The sequence below is a fragment of the Triticum dicoccoides genome, chromosome 5A (genome assembly GCF_002162155.2).
Source record: "Triticum dicoccoides isolate Atlit2015 ecotype Zavitan chromosome 5A, WEW_v2.0, whole genome shotgun sequence".
Classification (NCBI taxonomy): domain Eukaryota; kingdom Viridiplantae; phylum Streptophyta; class Magnoliopsida; order Poales; family Poaceae; genus Triticum; species Triticum dicoccoides.
The window spans coordinates 436164181-436188451 of record NC_041388.1 but is presented as its reverse complement, the minus strand read 5'-3'; the positions used below and the strand labels follow the sequence as shown (position 1 = coordinate 436188451).

Genomic DNA, 24271 nt, shown 5'->3' with positions numbered 1-24271 from the left:
GAATGGATTAGGGCATAGAGGTTACCGGCAGTAGGAGTATGTACAAGCCGGACTTGGCAAATCCGATCCTTACCTTACAGATCGGAAATATGCAAATAAATTCAAATTCATGGTTTTAAAAATTCATGAATATGTAAAAAATGTTCCGGACTTTCAAAAAACGTTCGCAAACTATGAATATGAAAAAAAAAGTTCACGAACAATGAATTTGGAAAAAATGGACGCCACTTTGAAAAATGTTTGCGAATGATAAATTTGAAAAGAAAGGAAAATATGTTCATGAACTATAAATTTGTATGCTCTCAAACAACAAAAAAGGTTCGCGAATATGGAATAAATGTTCGCAAATTTAAAAAAAGTATTCATGAACGATAAATTGGAAAATATGTTCGCAAACCACAAATATTGTTTGCGAATATGGAAAAAATGTCCGTGACTTTAAAAAAATCACAAATGATGAATTTGAAAGAAAGTTCAGGAACGATGAATTTGGAAAAAATGTATGTGACTTTTAAAAATGTTTGCGAACAATAAATTTTATAAGAAAAGAAAATATGTTCATGAACAATAGATTTGAAAATATGTTTAGGAACAACAAAATGGTCGTGAATATGGAATAAATGTTCACCATTTTTGAAAAGTATTCACGAACGATAAATTTGAAAATATGTTCGTAAACCACAAATATTGTGTGCGAATATGGAAAAAATGTTTGCGAGTTTAAAAAATGCTCATGAAAGATGAATTTGAAAAAGAGTTCATGAACAATGAATTTGGAAAAAATACTTGCAATAATTTATGAAACCATGAATTTGAATTTACTTGGAGCGAAGTGCATTTATCATTTTAACTAGAATTTATTTGCATATTTTTGTCACTGGCCATTACCTTGCATGGCCCCCTATCAGATGTGTCATGGGTCAACGATGCCAGCTGGGGCCCCTGTCCGATGTGTCATGGGTCAACGATGCTAGCTGGGCCCCCCTGTCCGATATGTCATGGGTCAATTACGCCAGCTGGGGCCCCCTGTCCAATGTGTCATGGGTCAACGATGCCGCTGGCCGGTTAGGCGGGGTCAGACAATTTTTTGACCTGAACGACACATTTACTGCATTTCGACAACCTAGATGCCGATTTTTATAGTTTAAGGGCCTACATGATACCTTGAAATAGTTTAGGGACCTACCATGCACTTCACTCATGAGGAGCTAACATATTGCAAATTGCACCATTTCAGTCTCCGAGCATAATCGTTGAGAAGCTAATGATGTTACAAGCTGCAGAATAGTTATAGCGGTGTAAAGCAGATCATGCATTGCCACTTGGAGCAGAGGAGGCATGTCCACCAGAACAACAGAAAAATAGAGGAGCCGTTCAGCTTAGATAGCATGCACTCTGTTTGCACGTATTGGGTTTGATTTTTATCACGAGTTCGCTTTTCGGCCTCAGTGAGATACATTAGCAGAATATTTGTTGTGGCGGCTGCCGTGTTCCACGGCTGTCTTGTGCCGATCACATGTTGTTTGCGTGGAGCAACTAATTGATTTGAGGGGAAACGAGATGGTACCCCAGTTGCATTTCAGAAGAAGAACTGAAAAGGTGATCCTGAACGACATCGACAATATATATTTGAACCTGAGGTTTTGCAGGTCGTCTCTGATCAGCTCTAAACTCGTGATTCAGAGAGGTTTTGCTGTTTAAAGAATGTACAACGCCCTTTCATAACTGCCCAAATTCAACCTGTTAGTGCGACAGCCGGCAAATCCTATTCCTCACATGGTGCGCGAGTTTATACTTTCTCTGTTCTAAAATAAGTGTCTCAAGTTTATACTAGCTTGAGACATTTATTTTGGGATGGAGTAAACAAACGCACGGGGTGAGTGCGTCCTGGGCCAGTCCTTCTCAAGTGTTCATGGGTTTTCTTTTTCTATTCATTTCTTCTTTTATTTTTCCTTTCTCTTTTTATTTGTCATTGATTTTTGTTTTTGTTTTTATAATTTGAGTCATTTTTCGGCAATACATGAACATACGTCCTCATTCTCAAAAAAAACATACATCCTCACATGCACGAACAGATTTTTTTAACATCTATAAATATTTTCTTAATAATACATGAACCTTTTATATTTGATATAACTGTTGTTGTACACATGAACATTTTTTGTGAACAACACTTATTTCATACATATGAATATTTATATGTATGTCGTGAACGTATTTTTGCAATTTTTTTGTTTTATCCATTTATTGACACCAATTTTTTAACCCATTAAGAAGAAATATTGAAATAAAAACAAACACAGATATACGAGTATGACTAATAGCATGGCTGGATGACGGAAAATGCAAATGGTGCATGGACACCATGGTGCCCGTTTCAAGAAAATCAATTTCTACAATGTAAAAAATGTTGAAATTTTTTGTAAACACACACACGCACGTGTAAAATACGTACGTGCACATTTTCATATCATTTTATTTTCAGCGTACAGAAAAGACAAATATGTATTTTCAAATGGGATGCTTTGTGTTTGTGTTTGGCCGGATTTTTTTTACAGCCTGCAAATTATATTTTGTTTCAAAAAATAATTTCATAGGTCCGTAGTGAACACATACAAGTCTCCACAAGAAAATGATTTTTTTTTACTTTTAAATATATATTTTTTTCAAAAAAACGAGCACCATGGTGCCCGTGCACCATAAAGCCACACTCGGCTAGATGACGGCTATTGCAGTTGCCATGTCATATAAGTAAGGTAGACTATTAGACTCGGGAGTGTCATTTTGACTCTAGGGTGCATATGCTCTTAGATGAACAGTAAATTTAAAACAAAGAGTAGATAATTTTATAGTATTATGATTATTTTTTGTGCATGTTATTGTTAATGTAACAAGCGTGTTTGACAATTTTCATGCGAAACGGGATAGCAATGCTTCCTCGGTGACAAAATTAAGTGTAACATCTGAAGGTAATATTTGGCATTTGACTTTTTTTTTTGCACAGGTCAAAACGCTAAGCCTTTTCCCTAAAAGGCTACAGTCAGCATTTGGGTCTGACAGTGAACACATCTAATTATTTTTCCAAATTTTTAGACATTTGCCAAAAATATTTTGGGTGTGCACGAGCATACGCTCCCAAGAGCTGATTTGGATTTTGGATTAGACTCATACTTTTTCTGACTCACTCTCTTTCTCTTTCTTCATTTTTTTTATTACATTTGCATGGGAGCACACATAGAATGAGGGCTGACATGAGATCTCACTCCCCTCTTTTTTCAACGTCTATCTTCTCCATATAGGCAAAAATGTCATGTAAATGTGCTATAAACCCCTTGCTAGGCCTTGTTTGGTAGACGGCTATTAGCAGGTTTCTAAGGGTTTATCCACTTGGGCCTAAGATCTGTAATATTCCTAGATGCGCTACTTTGTACACGAGGATTGTATCGGACCAACCCTAATTTCCCCAAGTGAACCCATTGAAACCCCGCGGAAATGAATCCACAAGTCGATGGGTCATGGATTTTTGCTCGCCACCTCAAGATGAAGGCTTACGAGACCCTTCCTCTTCCCTCCTCCTCCATCCGATTGCCTCTAGCGGACGCCCGGTTGGTACCGCCACACTCCTTCCCCAATAGCATCGAGGCCTTCTCTCTGGCATGCTTATCTTCCTCCTTCCTTCCCCTATGCTCCCCTCCCACGCGTACAAAAAAAATATTTGTTTACAGAAAAAGGATTATGGACGGGAGAAGACTCGGGACAAGAGAAGAAAGTTGGGGATATGGTAAAGGGCAGGGATTCACCAAATCCCCTAAAAGAGAATCAACCTTTGGTTTGATGTCTAGGAGCGTTTAACACTCTCTATGCCTTATTATGGTGGGAAAATTCCACAAGTTCATCAACAACGCAAAAAGTCAACAAATTTTAGTATGAGAGATAAAGGCGGTTAGACAACTTATAAAGTTAAAAAAACGTGGTTTTGAGTTCTTGCTAGTTTTTTTGTATGAAATTCAGGTTAGGTGAATGCACTTAATAATCGGAAAAGATTGAATCAAAATACCATTTCTTAACTGATTGATATTGTCTTTGTATAAGAACTATAAAATTCCGAATGATCCAAATGGGCACTTGTTTGTTTTATCTCTAGGTAATAATAAAGGGCGCTATTGCTTCTGGCGGTATGTCACTGAAATTGTCCCCAGAGTTGCAAAATATTGCCCACCGATGCCATCTATAAGTGATAAGAAAATGTTTCACACAGGGAAATCCCGTCTGGGCCGGCCCATATAGAGGAACCTTCTATATTACGCTTTGCGCGCTGGGAGAAGATACAACTCGCCTATTTGGGCCGACCCATGGCTGGGAGGCCTGTTTTTCAAATTCCGCTTTTTTTTACTTTTCTGTCTTCTTTTTTTCTACTTTAAATAATTTGGGACTTCAAAATAGTCTCAAAAATTAGAAAAATAAGAATTATGAAATAAAATGTTTAATAATTCATAAATGTTTCTGGATTCAGAAAATTTTCATGATTTTTTAAAAATGTTCGTATATTCAAAAAATATGTGCAATTTTTAAAACAAATGCTCAGGAATAAAAAAATGTTCAACATTTTTTAAAAAGTTGTGCATTAAAAATGTTAATGAAATTGAACAAAATTTCTGTCAATTCAAAAAAGATCATGAATTTAAAAATATCCTAAAATTCAAAAAATGTTCGTCACTTTCTCCCTCTGTACAAAGTCGAGTCACTTATTTTGGGACGGAGGAAGTACAAAATAGTTTATTGATTCGTAAAATGTTCATGATTTAGAAAATGATCATGCATTTCAAAAAATATTTTTTAAATAAAGAAATGTTCGTGGATTTCAAAAATTGTTCCAACAATTTCCTAAAAAATGTTCGTAAATTTTAGAAATGTTCACCTATTCAAGAAAAATGTTTTTAAAATGTTCACAGTTTTGAAAAAAAATCTTTGCACACAGTATTAAATGTTCATGCATTCAAGAAATGTTCATGATTTTAGAAAATGTTAAAAATTTGTAAAAAGGGGTCATTAATTTGAAAAATGTTCACGATTTCAGATATATTCAGGAGTTTAAAAAAATCATGATTTTTAAAAATTGTTCATGATTTCACGAAAATGAGAGTGGTGTATATCGGTGACGCAGCAAAATGTGGTTATGGCCATCGAAGATTATGATTTTTCTTCCATTGCAACGCACGGGGCATTTTGCTAGTATTTTGAGATACAAACTTGGTTTTACTACTTTGGTTGAGCCGAACTTTGGTTCACCCGGCCCACCCCTGTCGGTCGTTGTGCCCTCTGCTCTGGTTGGACCCGGAGTCCCGGACCCAAACTGCCTGGCGTGCTCTTCTCCCAGCCGCCCAGCAACATCGACTCCCCTCGGCGACCCCAACTCCGGCGGCGGCGCTGCAGGTCGAAGCGCGGGTAAGTCGCATCTCGACGTCCACGGACCAATCTCCCCATTCTCTAGACCTCGCGCTGCTGCGCGCCTGCTATGCTGCCTACGTGCCCTTACGCGCGCCTCTTCTCCCGATCCCCAAATCCCCCAACCCTCTTTTTGCAGCAGGAGGCGGCGCGTCTGAGCAGCCGGCGGCCAGCGGAGGAGGAGGGGTCCATAAGGCGGCGTCGCGGTAACTGGTCGGGCGAGCGGCGAACGGACGAAGGCGGCCGGAAGAGGGGGCGCCGGAGCGATGTCGAAGCGGTTGATGGAGCGGATGCTGGGGATGTTCCGGTCGCGGACGCAGGTGGGCGTCGACAGGGCCGGCAACCACTACTTCTCCCGCGTCGAGGAGGTCGACGGCGCCAGTACGTGTCCCCGCGTCCGTCTCTCCCCCTACACTCCTTCCTGTTGTCGATGCGTTCTCTTCTCCCTTGCGACAAGAACCTGCGGTCTCCTCTATGAAAGTGATCCTGATGTGTCCGTGTTTCTGCTTCGTGATGCATTACACAGTGAAAGAGAAGCGGTGGATTGAGTTCAAGGGCGACCGGGACCCGACCACTGTTCCAGGTTACGCCTCCTATCGCTTGTTAGGCCTGTGAGAATCTCTAGTTCTCCAATTTGGCTGGTACCAACAAATGTTTTTTGCAGGCATGTATGGTTTATGGCCTTCATTCTGAACCAATATAGTCGGATTTGTCAGTGGGTAGACAGCATCTGATAGTTGCGTCGTGCTTGTAGTTGAGTGGATTTGCTGGTTGAATGGACAAAGGAAGAAGGCTCCAACACCAGAGGTAAGGAGTGAGACCGTGCCACTCACATGGTTCTCTGAAAACTTCACATTGATTGTTTACTTCTCCTTGCTTACTTAGTAAGGGAAGCAGCGTGTTCATTGCATCAGATACTGATGTGATTATTGCTACACTGAGACAGGAATTAGCTGAACTGGTGGCGAGGCGTGAACGCGTGAAGCAAAATGTTGAACGTATGTATCTGCTGATTCCAACTTCTAACCTCTCTTTTGCTATTGTTCTTAAGCTTCACTCGCTCCACATTATGTGTATTGCTCGTTGATAATGTTACTGTTTAAGTTAAAGCGATAGCTCCCAAACATGTTGTTCTCACATGTCTATGACTTGTATTTTTACGTTTTGCATCATTGTTCGTTAATCTTATGTCATCATTGAGATATGCTACAAAAAGGCACATCAAATGTGTGTGTTAGAGTGAATCAAAGATGTTTGATGACTCTGAAATGCTATGCAGAAGTAATTTGCTTATGCCGCTCATGAGTAATGTCTATTGTTTTTTGGGGTTGCACTCGTTGGAATGCATTAGCATTGTTGTTGTAGTCTGCCTTATGGTTGTTACTGTGTGCGTTTTATGCTAATTCGGTAATTCCCGTTACTTTCACTAGATAGTAAAATGGGAGAATGATGCTCATGGTCAGAGATGTTTGTTATCCTCTTTGATGATAAACCTTTTATTTGTGACTGCTAAATGGGAACTGTGTAATATTTCTTTTTTTTACAACAGCTGGTCTATTATTTCTTACATGTATTTACACAGCAATGGCTCTAGAAACAGCGGAGGAACCCCATACCACACACCCGAGCCATTCAAATAACAACCAAGTTTTGCTAACACATGGGTACAACCATTAGCCTCTCTACGACACCATACAACCCGGAATTCAGAAAAGGAAAAACACCTGACTTTTAGCTCTTCAATCAGGTAACATCTCTACGATAGCAGCGTTCTTCAGTTTTCACACCGTTTCGTCCATCTCCGGCACTATCTTATCTAGTTGAGTCGCAACATGACTCCTTTCGCCGCCAACAGCTCTGCAAGCGCTGGATCACACACATAAGGGGGCCCGGAGCTTTTCCCTGCAACAAAGGAGCCGTCAATCCTCCTGATAATTACTCCTGCTCTGCCAGCTCCACCACCAATATTAAGCCCTCCGTCCACATTTACCTTCACCCAGCCGTGAGGCGGAGGAAACCATCTCTCAATAGCACATACACTTGAGGAAGCTGGTACCGATTTAAACTGATTCCATTCACCAGCAAGGGAACAAACTCTTTTGGCCACTTTCTTCGGATTTTGCACAGGTTCACCTCTTGAGGCAGCATTCCTCTCCTGCCACAAATCATATAATATTCTAATGTATAAAGAGAGGTCATCCTTTGATAAAACCTGAAATAGGGATAGCATCCAGCTCGCCAGGTCTCGGCCTTCTCTGCTCTTTCCCGAGAGTTGTGGCCACTTCTTGTTGCACAGATGCTCCAGCTCCAACGAATTAGGATTCCTCTCTGTAGCAGTAGGGCATGTCATTTGTCAACACCACCTCGGTGGAAAGCATTGGAAGGGGCATCTAACATTGAGCTTGATATTCCTCCTAGCCAATTCAGCTCCGACAGCCACACTCCGTAGGGCAACACGCCATGCCTTGTGAGCATCGGAAGAAGATGATGAAGATCCACCCTTCCTGTCCCATTGAACAATAAAATCATTAAATCTCCTGGCTTTGTATGCGGATTTGACAGAGAAAATACGAACTGATATGTAGTTCCATGCCAGATAGTCGTCTCCTTCCCAATTCCCAATTTGTATATTCATAATGTCATTCACATCTATTTCTGGGGCCAAGAGCCTATTAAAACTGGAGGGAATGGGGTATGAAGCAAAATCACTTGAAAAAATTATCGCCACAAGCAGCCCACCAGTTAGTTGGAATACCGATAGACATTTCAGTTTCTTCAATGTTACATTGACTGCAAACAGGAATAATATGCACTTGAAAATTAGTTTATTATGCTTATGAACAAACTTTAGTTTAGGCCAGCTTCATTTTGTTATGTCCTTGGTATTGGCATAGACTTCCTCCCACTGGCGGAGCGAGCCAGTAGGCAATGGGAGCGAGCCATGTATTTCCTTAACAATAACAAATTTACTAGAGTTCTCAATTTATTTGGTGCATATATGTGTATTATACGTGGGTAGTCAACATTTTTGCAAAAATAATGGATGTGCATTTGTACACCCAAACACACATGTAGCTCCGTCCATGCTTCCTCCTCAAGTACAAGATATTGCGAACACATGTAGAAATCGGGGATCAGGGAAAAATAACAGAAACGAAGATGGAGATTGGAGATAGAACCTTTCAGTTTTATTTCATAAGTTCTCCGTTATTCATCTCACCAACACTCCTACCACAGCATACAACCAGTTCATCTTCAATACCTTGCTTGAAAGACTCACTCCAGGTCTCCAACCCAAGCACACATTTATGGCCCCCGATCCTGATGGCGTCTTCCTTGTCCCCATTTTCTCTTTCTTGCTCTGTTTACATGCTGTCAGTTACATGCATGTCATTCCAGGCAATGTTCAAAAAAGCGGAAAGCGTAAGCGAAGCGGAAGGCCACAACTTAGAGCAATGGACGCTTAAGCGTTTTTTGAAATTGGCTAGAATTTGACAGATTTTGAATAATATACACAGGAAAATAGGAAACACGGCACATGGGTAATTGAAATAGCATCTAAAATACAGTTCACATCATAGCATATACACATCAGGTTCACATAGCAAGCAAAATAACAACTAAAATGCAGTTCAGTTCAAATAGTCATAACCTAATAGAGATCATGTGGCAGAATTCTGCCAGAATATAAAGGAAATAGTTCCCGAACAGAGCCTAATAATAAGATAAATGACATATTGCCATTATTGCGCAAGCAGACAAGCAAAAGTAGTTCAAAAACAGCCAAATTCTGGCTAAATTTAAGAAAAAAAACGCTTAATCTACCGCTTAGGGCAAAAGCGAAGCGGTTTGCCATCGCTCAGCGCTTAAGCGTCGCTTAAAAACGCTTTCTTGAACACTGATTCCAGGTTTGAAACATATCTGTAGATTCACCCAGTCACATAAAAAACATTTTGGAGCAATGACTAGCCGGTGTGTAATCTGACTTCCTGTTTGTATTTCTAAAATCTGTTTACAAATGTATGCTTACCTACCATTGTCCCAGATGCCTTCTGTCCACTTTGAAGCTTTCATTCTAGTTGCACTGCAATAGAAGATCTTATTCATAAGTTTTTTCTCATCAAGGTCCCCTTATATATTACTCCCTCCGTCCCATAATATAAGAGCGTTTTTCATACTAGTGTAGTGTGAAAAACGCTCTTATATTATGGGACAGAGGGAGTAGTATATAGTTCTACATGTGTGTCATTTCATGGATTTGCTTCACTGATACATTTAATCTATGTCCAATCAAGTTCTTAAAAAGAAAGAAGAAGAGGAAAGAAGGTCTGGTGTCCGACCAGTCAAGACAATTGGTATGTTTTTCATGTCACTCCGTAGGTTCCATTATTTTCTATCAGCGGTTGTATATCCCTTTGGAGTTCCTTCTTGTATGCAACTACTAAATTGTTATACTTGAATCATTGGCTTTGCCCAAAGAGTTTGCAAGAAATAAAATAAGTATTATCATATTGCATTTTCTTTCCTTTTGATTGTTTGCTATTGATGTTCTTCCAAATATAGGGAAAACGGATTCTCCAAATCTGAGAAGTTTTACACAGCAGTTCCCTGGTACATCTGAAGATAAAAAGAAAGGTAACATGGTCTTATTTGCTACTACCTCCATACCAAAAGTTGAACTGCAAAAATGTCTTATAGTTTGGTACAGAGGTAGTATCTGTTATGATTGTGACGTAGTGTAGCTCAAATATGTGCCTTAACATTTCTGTCATTCTGTTTAGAACCTGAGAAGGTGTCTAAGCCCAATGATGTGACTGATGCAGAAGATGCCAGAACAGATAATGACAGGTGTGTTCCGATGCAGAAGTTTTTCTCTAAATGTTGTAATTTGTGTTGAGATGGTATTTGTTCACTAGCCATTTTCGTCTATAATGCCAATCACTGTCTAGCATACGCTACTGTGTTGTTTCTTCAGAGAGCAATGCCTGCCTTTTGTTGTATTATACCTGCCTTCCATAATTCATTCAGTTCTGCAATTGATGGCCTATGAGTATTGTTCAATTGTATGTAAAATGAAGTTGATCTATCTAGTTTTAACCTTTTAGGACTGAAATGGAGTGCGGCATCCTGGCGTATTGAGAACGAGAATTCATTAATATGCTTATATTTCATAGTGAATCTGGCAATATCTTCTGGGTTTCTAAGTGCAAAGTGCAAACTGTCCCCAACTTTTGGATATTGGAGAAGTATAGAAAGCACGCCCCTTTATACAACATCTGTAGCTAATCTGTGAACTAAAAGAAAAGGTTACAAACTGCTATTATTTCATTTGATTCCGTTGATTTGAATCCATGTTCATTTTGTTTCAGGTCTTCTGAGCCAACAGGTACTGGTGCCAGTTTTAAACTAGGGACTTGGCTGCCACCGTCTTGAATGCCAACCTATAATTGCAGCTGACCAAGTGTCTCTGCTTGAGCTTTTTTTTCGTGGCCTACCTGCTGTCAGTTCTGATAGATTATTCCAAGATTATGCTTCCCTTAACCATTTTGATACAAGAAATGGGGAATTTTGTATTTTGTGTAACACCATATGCCTGCCAATTGATAAAGTTCAGTGAGGTCGCACCTCACTAAGCAACACTGGCACTCTCTCTTTTGATTTTCTTTTTCTGAAGTCTTCGGTGCTAGTTTTGATAGCAAAAAGTTTGGAAGACAACTAATCATGCTTCTTTTATGGAGTTAGAGGTCTGCTTTTTGTTTGCATGGTGTAACAACTGAAATTGGTGCAATATTACTGTCTAAGATGCAAAGTTACATGTAAACTTGTTTGTTAGGTAGTCATATAGACTTTTTTGTTATGTATTTGTATAGACTGTCGAAACTAAGGGGCTGTTTGGTTCCCAGCCACACCTAATCTTAGACAAGTTTGACCAAGTTAGGTAGGTGTTTGGTTCTAGCCACACCTAAGGCAAGGATTTTTTTATGAGCAGTGAACCCCACATGTCATAGACACAAAAAGTGTGGCAAGATTTCTTTAGGCAAGCCAAAGTGTGGCTAACAATTTGAGCAACTCAACTAAGGCAAGTGTGGCAAGTGTGGCAAAAATCATATGGCAATATATGGCAAAGATAGTCACAATCCAAACAGCCCCTAAATGCACCACTGGATGGCATTTTATTTCACCTTTTTCTCATTTCTTTTGAGTTTTCATGCTCATGTTTTCTCTGACGGTTCTGTTCTGCGCCGTCCAATCTCTTCTCTCTCGTATCAAAGAGACAGATGGCACCCGTCCACGGGTTCCATAATCTCCACATTGCTGAAACTACGTCAGATTGTTAACGGCAACAAATGGGTGAAATCATCTTACGCAAAAGGTGGTGTTGGGAAAGAGATTGCAGTAGCTACTCCCTCAGATCCCTGCAACACTTATTTTGGACCAGAAAGAGTATTATTTTGGAAGACTTTTTGGCGCCCAATGCAAACATGTAGCGTAAGTCACTGAGCCACTGCCACGTGTACTACGCTTAGTGGATAGCAATGAAAAACCTTCAATGGGTTGCCTGTATGAAGCCATGGAGAAGGTAAAGGTACTATAAGTTATGTTGAGTAATCGATGTGGTTGGAGAAGAAACTTCACAGTCAATGGAGAAGGTAAAGGTACTATAAGTTATGTAAAGGATATTTTTTTCTCAATCCTGGTGTTTACTTTAGTCCCTCTTTGAAGATGCAAAGCATTGTGTCTAGGCCCTAGGGAGCTTATTAAGAAATCAAGGTGTTTCTCCAGCTCCATGAGCACAAGAAATCAAGCGGTTAATTTGGCCTTCCAAATTGCAATTCGTCAAGGAGAGAAACTTAACCCAGGTAATAATGTTTTCCATGTTGTTATGGGCTTATGGCCCAGAGTCTGAGTTATCTTCTGTTATAAGTATTTATTTACCCCCAAATGTTTTCCATGTACTAACTTTCACTGACCCGTACCAACAATCTTTCAGGAACTTGCACAAGTGCATAGATGCCATTGACCCTGTTAACCTGGACAACATAGTTGTTTTGGATGAACAAGTCAGTGAAGAGCCTAAGCCTTCTTTGCACAGATGGCCTGAACTAGGAGAGCATTGACACGCCATTTGCCGAACCAACTTCAGATGATGAAGAACTCCTCGCTATTGAAGACGGCGATGAGGCCCTGGGCCCGATGCCGGCACTGTCCTGGTCAAGAGCAGATGCCTCATACTGCGCACATCCAGATCAGGATCCTCGTGTCTCTGTGACTCAAGATGGTGTGCAACATAAGCCTGCCTAGTGAGTCCCGGAAGGCTGGAAGCTATGTTGAGTAGTGAACAGATCTGCACTTCTGCAGTTAGGACACATGTACCAGGCTCTGAAGCTTTCCTATGCATGGAATTGATTGCCGGCAGCTCAACTTTATCTGGTTATTAGTTTCGTAATCCAAACTAGTGCTGAAACCATCCCCCTGTTCTAATCTTGTAGCATGACTAGCATCTGCAGGACTTGTTCTGCTTGTATCATTTCCTGTTTCTTGTGTTTAGGTGCCAGTGTGTGTGTTACATGTAGACTGTGTTACCACCGTTCTGCCTCAAGAACACGCATGCACACTAGAAAAGGCATTTGTTAGCTGCCAGCAACTTCTGGTCAAGCTTAGCGATAATTTCTTTCAAGTATGGATCGACATCGAAGAACTGTACAAGTAGATGCAGGATGAAGTAGGTAGGTAGGTAGCTAACCCACTCGAGCGAGGTCTGGTTGTGGAATTGCCTTCTGGAACGTCTACTTGTATGGTTCTACTGTAGATTCCAAGCCAGGCAGGTGATGGCATTCTCAGGCCTGCTGAACACTGAGCACTTGTTTCGTTGGTAACAACAGATGGGATCATATTATGGTTTTGCAATCATTTCCTTCTCAGCACATGTTGCAGCACACAAATCGATATTCATGACATCGCAGTTGCCTGCGGATCGCAAAGCCTAAATTTGCTGTCTGTGATCTTGCCATCTTGGTGCTGGAATGTACATGCAGAGACAGATAGATAGATTCAGCTTTATGTATGTACATACATACATTAGAGAAGATGCAGACAACGCATATCTTTCATCGCCAGGGGTGATAGCCTAGCCTGACAGTGACCCGGCCCTCCGCAAGGCCACAGCGCACAGGATAAGAGAGGGCGAAAGATGACATGTGCTGTTCATCCAGCTACAGGATATGCAGTCCGGGGCCTGTTGGACCGATGGCCCTGGCATCCTATGCTTGTCCCCTAGGGCCCTAGGCCCCTTCTGCCCAAAAGGCCTAGCCAGCAAGTGGTCAAAAAGCCTTGAAAAGGGAACAGTTGCTTGCACCTCTAAGGTTCGAACTTGTCATCATCAATTCACCTCTTCATTCACATATGTGCACAGCAAACGATTCATCTGACCAGAAACATACTCACAACAGTCGAATCCGATATTATACTATGATGATGACGATGAGGAGGAGGATATGTTATCTCCTATGCTCCAGAAATCAAGGAAGCACACATGGCAGGCTCCTGCACGCGAAGTTGCCACTTGGAGCCTTCACGGATACAGCATAGGTAGGTACTCCCTCCGTCCGAAAATATTTGTCATCAAAATGAATAAAAGAGGATGTATCTAGATGTATTTTAGTTTCAGATACACCCCTTTTTGTCCATTTTGATGACAAGTTTTTTCGGACGGAGGGAGTAGTCTACAAGATAGGTAAATGAATTATCATGGAAAGCAAGTTTTCCCAAAGAACTGAACAATAACTTGCTTGCATTCAGAAGAAAAGGGAAAGGTGTATACGTACTAGCAAAAGAAGAAAGATGGAAACCGTGCAGCTAATCAAGGAAAGATGCCATTGGCGGCCAGCGGACGGCTCATGGATGGCTTATCTTGCAAGGAAGGTGGTTGGTTTCTGTAGCAAAGCTTAAAGCGGCCGGTGACGGTGGGCGAGTTCGTCGCAGCAGCAGGAGTACTGTTACTGTTAGAGACATATGGCTGTAGTAAAGTCTGGATCTACCATGGCTAGCTGCCTAATTAACCCGGTGCTTGTTGTTGTGTCTAGTCATGTGGATTTACTGCTCAATCCCTCATTGCTGTGTGCGTTTCCCATTGCTAGCTGCACAAAGCAAATAATACCGCAGAACTGCTAGCCTAGAGGTAAAAGCAATAGGTAGCTTCTCTGCTAGTCTGAAGGAGTAGTATTTTTGCCGGTACTGCATTAGGTGGGGAGGGGATCAGCCCGTATAATAAACTAACTAGGCAGAGCGGCTGATGACAGGCTGCATATCTTATACTACCGCAGAACTGGTTTTGGTTCCTTCAAAAAAAAAAAAAGAACTGGTTTGGGTTCAGAGTTATAGAGAACCGGCTTGGATTCAGAGTTAGACAGGCCCTGACATACGTACTGCATAGCTGAACAATTAATACAGGGGGATCGGAGTTGGTTTCAGTCTTTCAGAGACCGAACAATTATATTTGTCACCCTGTTCCTGACATTACCTCCGAAGAATCGCAGTAAAAAAAAGTATTAGTTAGTCATGTACTGTACGTCACACAACATGCCTCTTGGTGCAGGCAGCGGCTGCCTGCCTCTGACATAAACAATTAAAGGAAAATCCGTCGCATGTACCTGCCATGAGCCACACTTTATAACACTGATGAAAAGGTCAAAACGCAATCGCGGAGCAGATTAAACTATATTGAGATCGATCGGTCGATCGATGAGTTCGATTTTATAAGCTGGGTTAGTTTCTTGAGAGCTATGCTAGCGATTACAGTCTTACACACACTGATTGCCGCAGAATCTTAGTTGAAAAGCTGCCTCCTGATGCGGGCAGCCACAGCAGACCTGACACGCGAGCGCCATCGGGAAGAACTGAAGAAACATACTACTACTGACAAAGGTGCTGTTAATTACCACGACCGCACAGCGTTTGCCTGGCCATGCACGAGCTGTCTTTTAATTACCACAAGAAACGTACGTAGTAGTACGTAAGTACTACTAGGTGGATGGAGGTCCAGCCAAAGCCGCTTTTAATTACTACAACCACGATCACAGAGCGTTTTGCCCGACCATGCATGGTGCCTTTTAATTACCGCCAGAAACTGCTGGAGGAAGAATTTTCTACGTGTATTTTTTTTACCGTTGGAAAGTCTACCCGCCCCACAGAATCCGAAGAATCTCGCATGCCCTGGGCCCCATTTGACTTCGGCAACGCCGATTTCTACCAACCTTCCTTCCTGGCAGCTGATTCTAAAATCATCTTTAAAAGAAAAAATTGATCCTGAAAATCCAGTGTGTCTGTTCACCGGCTGCTCCTAGGAGTAGGACTGGCTGATAAAAGCGCACCGAGACCCTGTGACTGTTCCTCGGGGCAACAGCACCGCCCGTAACTGCAACTGCAAGTAACGAACAACCCATGTGACAGCAGCATCACCGTGTGCCCGCCTTCTCCTAGAGGCAAGCTCATGTTTTGGGTTGGGGTTGGGTGATGTTAGACTATGTATAACTTCTGTACCTATGTACGTATATGGTACATATTGTAACACAACCATTATATATAATGAGATAAGCCACCCCTAGAGGGTTGTGCTGGTTCCCCAAAACTTATTGTCTTACATGGTATCACGCTAGGTTACGATCGCTTCCGCTTCTAAACCCTAATACCCGCACCGCCGCCGCAGCCGCCGCCGCCTTCAACGCCGCCGCCGCGCCACCGATTGCGCCGCTGCCATGTCGAGCGCCGCCACCACCGGTTCCACTGCTGCGGGCTTCCTCCCGGCCTCTCTTGCGGCTCTGCTCAACCTCCCGCTCGATGCCGTCTCTGTTCCGGCTCCGATCGGGACAAGGAGCATCGGCTCCGTCTTCTCCACGCCGCCGGCGCCCTCGCTTGGGCGTGACCTCGTGGTCCACACCGCGGCGCCGCCGTCCGCTGCGGACTCCGCAGGCGTCGTCCCGCCGCTCCTGCCGCAAGCGGATCACACTGCCCCGCTGGCGGGGTTGGCGGCGTCCGCCCCGGCCGCGGGCCTTGCGGCGTCCGCACCGGTCGCGAGCTTTGCGGCGCCCGCCCTGGCTGCGGTCCCGCCTCCTCCCGCATCGGCTTCGGTGCCTCCGGCTGCCTCCATGGTGTTTGCACCCCAGGCAGCCTCCTCGATGGGATTGTCTTCGCCGCCGCCGTTTCACTTCGGTCATCTCATCACCATCAAGCTCTCCGCCGACAACTACATCTTCTGGCGTGCGCAGGTTCTCCCGCTCTTGGGGAGTCACTACCTGCTAGGCTACATCGACGGATCGCTTCCCTGCCCACCCGCGCTGGTAGACAGCGTGCACGGTCCGGTCTACAATCCGGCCCATCGCGTCTGGACGGGGCAGGACCAGGCGAACCTCTCCTCCATCCAGGGGTCGCTCTCGCCGGCAGTTGCCGGCCTTGTTGTCTTCGCGAAGACGTCTCATGAGGCCTGGACCATCCTTGAGCGCACCTTTGCAGCGCAGTCCCAGGCTCGTGTCTCTGCACTCCGTCGTCAGCTTGGAGAGTGTCAGAAGCTTGACTCCACTGCCACTGAGTTCTACAACAAGGTCAAGGGCCTCGCCGACACATTGGCCTCCATTGGACAGCCCCTCACCGACTCCGAGTTCAACTCGTTTATTGTCAATGGTCTTGATGAGGAGTATGATGCCTTAGTCGAGATCATCAACGAGCGGGGCAACTCGACACCCATGCTGGCACACGAGGTTTTTTCTCGGCTCCTTCTCACTGAGCAACGGGTCGAGACTCGCCGCACCAGGGGCACTGGCTCCCTCTCGGCCAACGCCGCCACCAAGGGTGGCCGCTCTTCTTCATCACCCCGGTCTCCCTTGGGGCTGCCACCGTCGCCCGCCTCGGCCCCCCCACCTACTGCGACCTTACCGGGGGCTGGCGGTCCACGTGTGTGTCAGCTTTGTGGCCGCGATGGGCACTGGGCCTCCAAGTGTCATAAGCGCTTCCAGCGAAGCTTCCTTGGTCTTGGCAATGACGGCAAAGATACACGCAACAATGCCCGTCAGGTCGCCATGGCTGATCGTCCCGCGCCGCAGAAGCAACAGGGACACACTCAGTCCTACTCCATCGATCCACACTGGTACATGGACTCTGGGGCGACAGAGCATCTAACCAGCGAGATGGGGAAGCTCCACACTCGTGAACCCTATCATGGCTCCGACAAGATCCACACCGCCAATGGAGCAGGTATGCACATCTCTCATATTGGTCAAGCATCTCTTCTCACTAGACATGCCAATAGGAGTCTTCAGCTTCGCAATGTTCTTCGAGTTCCATCTGTGACCCGTAATCTTCTTTCAGTTCCTAAACTCACACGTGATAATAATGTGCTTTGTGAATTTCACCCTTTTGATCTTTTTATTAAGGATCGGGGCACGAGGGACATTCTTCTTAGTGGGCGGTTGTGCCAGGGCCTCTACCGTCTGGAGCATCCTGGTGTCGCTCGTGTTTTCAGTGGACTTCGGGTCTCTCCGTCACAGTGGCATGCTCGTCTTGGTCACCCGGCCACACCTATTGTCCGTCATATTTTGCGTCGTCATGAGCTTCCTAGTTTGTCTAGTCATAAAGATGTAGCAGTGTGTGATGCTTGTCAGCAGGGGAAGAGTCATCAACTTCCTTTTTCGGAGTCCAGTCGTGAGGTGAAACATCCTTTAGAACTTGTGTTTTCAGATGTATGGGGTCCTGCTCAGACTTCTGTCAGTGGTCATAATTACTATATCAGTTTCGTTGATGCTTATAGTCGCTTTACCTGGATTTACCTTATTAAACGCAAATCTGATGTGTTTGATATTTTTGTTCAGTTTCAAAAACATGTTGAACGTCTTCTCAAGCACAAAATTGTTCATGTCCAGTCAGACTGGGGGGGGGGGCGAGTATCGCAACCTCAACTCTTTCTTTCAGTCGCTTGGGATAGCTCATCGTTTAGCATGTCCACATACACATCAGCAGAATGGTTCAGTCGAACGTAAGCATCGTCATATTGTTGAAGCTGGTCTTACTCTTTTGGCCCATGCATCTGTTCCGTTTCGGTTTTGGAGTGATGCTTTCACCACTGCATGCTTTCTCATCAACCGTACTCCTACTCGTGTTTTAAACATGAAGACTCCCATTGAGGCTCTCCTTAATGAACAACCTGATTATACCTTTCTCAAGGTATTTGGGTGTGCTTGCTGGCCGCATCTTCGTCCATATAACAAGCGCAAGCTTGAGTTTCGTTCTAAGAAGTGTGTTTTTCTTGGCTATAGCTCTCTTCATAAAGGTTACAAATGTCTTCATGTTCCCACTAATCGTGTCTATATATCTCGGGACGTCGTGTTTGATGAGCATGTTTTTCCCTTTGCCAACCTTCCTGTGTCCACTATCGAACCACCATCCCTGCATTCATCCTCTGTTGCTTCTGACCAATTTGATGATGTTGCAGACTCTCCTTTGCTGTTACCTAACCATGGTGCAGGAACCGAACGTGGAGCTCGTTTGGAGCTGTTGGAGGATTCACCATCATCATCGTCGTCTTCTGGTGGGCACGTCGATCGCCCTATGTTGCATGGCATCGATTCGTGTGCCCATGCATGGTCACCCGACGAGCCCGTCGCGCCGAGCATCTCCACTGCTCGGTCCGTTTCGCCAGCGGCCGCCGAGTCGCCCACGGCTCGGCCCGTCACGCCGTCTTCGCCTGCGGCTCGGCCCGTCACGCCGTCTTCGCCCGCGGCTCGGGTCCTCACGTCGCCTTCATCAGCGGATCGGCCCGCGACACCGGCCGCGCCACAGCCCACTATGCCGAGCTCGCCATCGGCCCGGTCTGTGATGCCGGAGTCGCCAGCTGCTTCGTCTGCTCTGCCGGTTTCGCCGGTGGGTTGGCCTTCTTCGCCAACCGAGTCCGAGGCTACCGTGACTGGCTCCTCGTCACCGGCTGACTCGTCAACATCGCCGTCCTCCAGCCCGTTGCAGGCTGCTCCGTCGACCTCGGTGGTTCCTGTGTCCCGACCACATACACGCAGTCGCAGTGGCATTTTCAAACCTAAGGAACGTAAGGATGGTACGGTTGCTTGGTTGGCTGCTTGTTTGGCTGCTGCTGTTGCGGATCCATCTTCTGAGCCTCGCTCATATCAGGCTGCCCTGCGCATTCCACATTGGCGAGAGGCTATGGAGCAGGAGTTTTATGCTCTTCTTCGTAACAAGACATGGACTCTCGTTCCTCCACCACCACGGGTAAATGTTATTGACTCAAAATGGGTATTTAAAGTGAAGAAGCATTCGGATGGATCTATTGAGCGTTACAAAGCGCGACTTGTTGCTCGCGGTTTTCGGCAGCGTCATGGTCTTGACTATGAGGACACCTTCAGTCCTGTCATCAAGCCTACCACTATTCGGCTTCTTCTCTCCATTGCTGTTTCTCGTGGTTGGTCACTTCGTCAACTTGATGTGCAGAATGCTTTTCTACATGGATTTTTGGAGGAAGAGGTTTATATGAAACAGCCGCCTGGTTTCTCTGATCCTGATCGTCCTGACTATATCTGTCGTCTTTCCAAAGCACTATATGGTTTGAAGCAAGCTCCTCGTGCCTGGCATGCCCGCCTTGCCTCTGCCCTTCGTGCTCATGGGTTTGTGCCGTCTACTGCTGACACTTCGTTATTTCTGCTACAGAAGCCAGAAGTCACTATGTATCTTTTGGTATATGTCGATGATATTATCCTTGTCAGCTCTTCTCAGTATGCTGCTGATGCTCTTGTCTGCTCTCTTGGTGCTGATTTTGCGGTCAAAGATCTTGGGAAGCTTCACTACTTTCTTGGAGTTGATGTCACTTCTCGTGCTACTGGTCTTGTCCTTACGCAGAAGAAGTACTCCTTGGAGTTGTTACAGAGAGCTGGCATGCTGAAGTGCAAACCGACCACCACACCCATGTCGTCTACCGACAAGATAACAGCTGTTGATGGTGAGCTTTTGTCTCCTGCGGATGCCACAGAGTACAGGAGCATTGTTGGTGGACTTCAGTACTTGACGATCACGAGACCAGATATCTCTTATGCTGTTAACAGGGTTTGTCAGTATCTTCAGGCTCCCAGAGATACTCATTGGGCTGCTGTTAAACGCATTCTTCGTTATGTTCAGTTCACCCTGACATTTGGTATGCATATTCGGCCGACTTCCTCTCGGGTCCTTTCGGCCTTCTCTGATGCAGATTGGGCTGGTAGCCCAGATGACAGGCGATCCACGGGGGGTTATGCAGTATTCTTTGGCTCTAATTTGATCGCCTGGAGTGCTCGGAAACAGGCTACTGTGTCACGTAGCAGTACTGAAGCTGAGTACAAGGCTGTGGCTAATGCTACTGCAGAGATTATTTGGGTGCAGTCTTTGCTTCAGGAGTTGGGTTTGTCTCAACCACAGCCTCCTATTCTTTGGTGTGATAACATCGGTGCTACATACCTTTCTGCAAATCCAGTATTTCATGCCCGAATGAAACACATTGAAGTTGACTATCACTTTGTACGGGAACGTGTATCACAGAAGCAACTCCAGATCAAGTTTATCTCATCTAAGGATCAACTTGCAGACATCTTCACTAATCCTTTACCGCTGCCACAGTTTGAGGCTTGTAGGCGCAATCTTACCCTTCTCAGTTCTTTAGAAAGTGGCTAAGATTGAGGGAGGGTGTTAGACTATGTATAGCTTCTGTACCTATGTACGTATATGGTACATATTGTAACACAACCATTATATATAATGAGATAAGCCACCCCTAGAAGGTTGTGCTGGTTCCCCAAAACTTATTGTCTTACAGATGAACTGAAAGAAAATTATGCGTGCGGCTGATGCCAATTACTCAGCTGAAGAAAATCACTCTGTGTGTACAAGTTTTTGGGCCTTAGTTTTCATGGCCGCCAAGGCACCTAGTACCGACTATACGGCGTGGCAGAGAGGTGGCCACATGTGGTGTGTGTAATTTCGTGTTACTGCTGCCAGTTATGGCTTGCAAGGCCAGAAGCCGTGGTGACCAAATGGAGCACCGGACAAAAGGCCCCTCAGGGCAGACTCTGGACGATGGCCCTGCATGTCGTCTGTTCCTACGACTGGAAGCTCTGGATTTATTTCACTCGTCACATACTCCACCGGCAACTTCACTCAGTTGCGCAGAGAGCCAGGGGGGCTAACAACACAACTGAATGAATGTTTTTCATCTGTGCGTGTGGATGAACTTCAACAGCGGGGTTAACCAGCTACACAGTAGAATTTGCAGTATACAGTATAACACTACGACTACATTTGGACTGTTACAGCAGGGACAAATTAGGACTGCCGGATTTTGGAGGCGCGCGGTGTAGGGTGTTAGGGTAGAGACAAATCAGGATCTTCATCAGAAGAGAAAAATAATTCACCACTGGAGACTGGACCGGAGAGGAGAAAAGGAGAGGGGGGAAGGAGACTGTGTCATGTCCCGATTAGCATGGAAGATTCTCCGTGTCTGTTCTCTCTCGGCATTGGGCCGGACAGCGGCGCCACCGAAAAGCACACTCGCCCTCCCAAATCTCCATGGATTGCCGGACGGACATGGCATCCCAATTAATTAGCGAGAACGGTGGATCTATCCACCCGGATTGATTAGTCGCCTCGTCTCGTCCTTCATGCAGCCTGCAGCAGCGGACAGCCGGCCGCGCGCATCCGCCATGGATGCTCTGAGCGGCGATCGATCGATTAACAAGAGGATTCTGGCTGAATTGGAACAGGGGGAATGAGGATAATTGCTCTGAGTGGCTATCATAATTAATTGATTGATTAATTACCGGGATCTCTCTGAATTTTCTTACAGCCTTCTTCCGCCCTTAACCACTTCCGCCCAGTAATTAACAGCCTACCTTATTGTACAGCTTGCATGAGAATTTCACGGAGCCATGGCGATGGCGAAAGGAAGCACACATACCACTACTAAGAACAACACCTTATTTATGTATACGATGAGGAGACGACTCATAATTTACCATGGACACGACCCCAAGAGAGGAGAGGAGAGGAGAAAGAAGCAAGCGACTGGGAGAATTCTCCGGGAGATGAATCGACCGAACCGGGGCGGGCATGGACGCCGACAAAATCGCAGCACCTCACGACGCCCGGATCCGCTTCTCGGCGGGCACGGGCATGGGCATCGACCGGAACACGGTGGAGAGGTCCCGCGGGACGGCGAGGCACACCCGCGCCGTCGTCGCCGCCGTCAGCGTCGGCCGCGACTTCCGCTTCAGCTCCGGGAGCCGGGGCACCGGCGGCTTGCGCGGCGCCGCTGGGCACTCCTCGGGCAGCAGGATCCGGCACTCCTTGGACGTCGGCGTCGACGGGTCCTTCTCCTCCGCCGCCGCTGCGGCCTCCGTCGTCTTGCCCTCCGCTGCCGCCGACTCCTGCGTGGACGACGCCGGCGACGGAGAGGCCGAGGCGGCGTCGGAGGGCGGCGAAGGCGCCGTCTTGATCGGCGGCAGGGAAGGCAGGGACTCGTCGGCGGAGGAGGCCATTGCTGCCGGCCGGATCCGCGGTGAAATTCGCGGCGCGAGTGGGTGGAATGGGATCGAATTCTTGTTCTCTGGTGGGTGCAGGAGGTGGGTAAAAAAAAGAAGCGAGGAAAGAGAGAGAGGTTGGGGCTGTAGGCCTGTAGCGCCAAGGCGTTAAATAGTAGCGGCACCGAATAGAGGAGGGAGACAGGGAGGCGAATGAAAAGAAAGGCACTCATGAAGGGTGTAATTGCAAACTTTGTGGGGGGTTTAGTTTGCCATGAGTTATGTCCTTATTAACTGCTGACAGCGAGTGGTGCTGTTTATTACAACGAGTGAATTTTACTTTAGTGGTAGGAGGAGGCAAGACTTTGGGGCATTTTACAAATGGATCCTCCAATTCTCGGGACCTATTTGGTTTGCAATGTCACATATCACACTTGAACCATGCAATTTGTATCAAAATTATCGCGAGAAAAATAAAGAATTCTTTCTAAAAAGATATGAATCAATAGGAATTCTCACAACCTCGGTTACTTCCTTCCATCTCAGTACCAAAAACATATAAGTATATCTGTATAATGCACCCCCAACTATTACTAGCATGACACAACATGTACACATTTGATATACATGTATGAACCTCCAACGAATCCAAGTAAGTATCCTCCCCCTCCCCCCGCGACACTATTTTTGATAGTGTTTTAGCGCACGTAACAAGCAACCATAAATTTCTAGTAATGCCCAACGAAACTGGATGAGCCATATCCTATCTAGCCTGCACTGAATTTTGCGCCTAGCTCCTAGATATATGCGGTGGAAAAACTATTAATATCGGGAGAACATTGCAATTCTTTTTTCGAAGTTGAAAGGTTAGAGTAGCATGTACATTTGGTGTGACAAACTAGGGTGGCCTCACTGGCAGGGATTAATAGCTAAGTTCTGAATTGTTCTTAACGGGCGGTGACAACCAGTACGTAATATCATGAAAAAGGTCGGAGGTAGAAAAATGGCATGTAGCTTATGCATTGTTACGAGGAACTAGAGTGTGGGGTGGCCTGGCATGCATATTAATAGTTGTGTTCTAAATTGTTCTTAACCGGTGATGATAACAGTAATATTTATTACTATATAAGTAAATTTCACTTAAGTTTAGCTACAAAGGTGACACAAATATATATACCCCAACTTTTCTTTTCATCTCAAGATCACGAAATAAATGTCTATAAATATCCATATACTCACGCACAAACTCCGACTTTTCTTTTCATCTCAAGATCACGGCATAAATGACT

At 45.0% G+C, this 24271-nt stretch overlaps 2 protein-coding genes and 1 long non-coding RNA gene across 4 annotated transcripts; 2 read left to right on the top strand and 1 right to left on the bottom strand.

Moving 5' to 3' along the window:
• The first annotated feature begins 5333 nt into the window (after nt 1-5333).
• LOC119302140 lies at nt 5334-11205 on the top strand. Of its 2 annotated transcripts, none has more exons than XM_037579173.1 (9): nt 5334-5445; nt 5588-5826; nt 5972-6028; nt 6200-6252; nt 6392-6443; nt 9741-9800; nt 10009-10080; nt 10227-10293; nt 10815-11205. In XM_037579173.1, the coding sequence occupies exons 2-9, from the start codon at nt 5712-5714 to the stop codon at nt 10876-10878; spliced, it is 540 nt and encodes a 179-aa protein (XP_037435070.1). In that variant the 5' UTR covers nt 5334-5445; nt 5588-5711; the 3' UTR covers nt 10879-11205. The 2 variants fall into 2 exon arrangements, with proteins under 2 accessions (XP_037435070.1, XP_037435069.1); XM_037579172.1 differs by having other exon boundaries at nt 5348-5445; nt 5585-5826.
• A 272-nt stretch (nt 11206-11477) lies between these two features.
• On the top strand, nt 11478-13328 carry LOC119297562. Its single transcript, XR_005145681.1, has 3 exons — nt 11478-12095; nt 12169-12305; nt 12437-13328. It is a non-coding gene; the product is annotated as an uncharacterized LOC119297562 (long non-coding RNA).
• Nucleotides 13329-22232: 8904 nt separating this feature from the next.
• On the bottom strand, nt 22233-23119 carry LOC119302139 (uncharacterized protein KIAA0754-like). Its single transcript, XM_037579171.1, has one exon. The coding sequence runs from the start codon at nt 22998-23000 to the stop codon at nt 22599-22601; it is 402 nt and encodes a 133-aa protein (XP_037435068.1). The 5' UTR covers nt 23001-23119; the 3' UTR covers nt 22233-22598.
• Between the last annotated feature and the right edge of the window lie 1152 nt (nt 23120-24271).

Coding starts and splice junctions, on each gene's coding strand:
- LOC119302140 (XM_037579173.1), top strand. CDS start 5,712: ATGTCGAAGCGGTTGATGGAGCGGATGCTGGGGATGTTCCGGTCGCGG. Junction 6,253..6,391: donor AGAAGGCTCCAACACCAGAG/GTAAGGAGTGAG, acceptor ACACTGAGACAG/GAATTAGCTGAACTGGTGGC. Junction 10,081..10,226: donor ATCTGAAGATAAAAAGAAAG/GTAACATGGTCT, acceptor CATTCTGTTTAG/AACCTGAGAAGGTGTCTAAG.
- LOC119302139 (XM_037579171.1), bottom strand. CDS start 23,000: ATGGCCTCCTCCGCCGACGAGTCCCTGCCTTCCCTGCCGCCGATCAAG.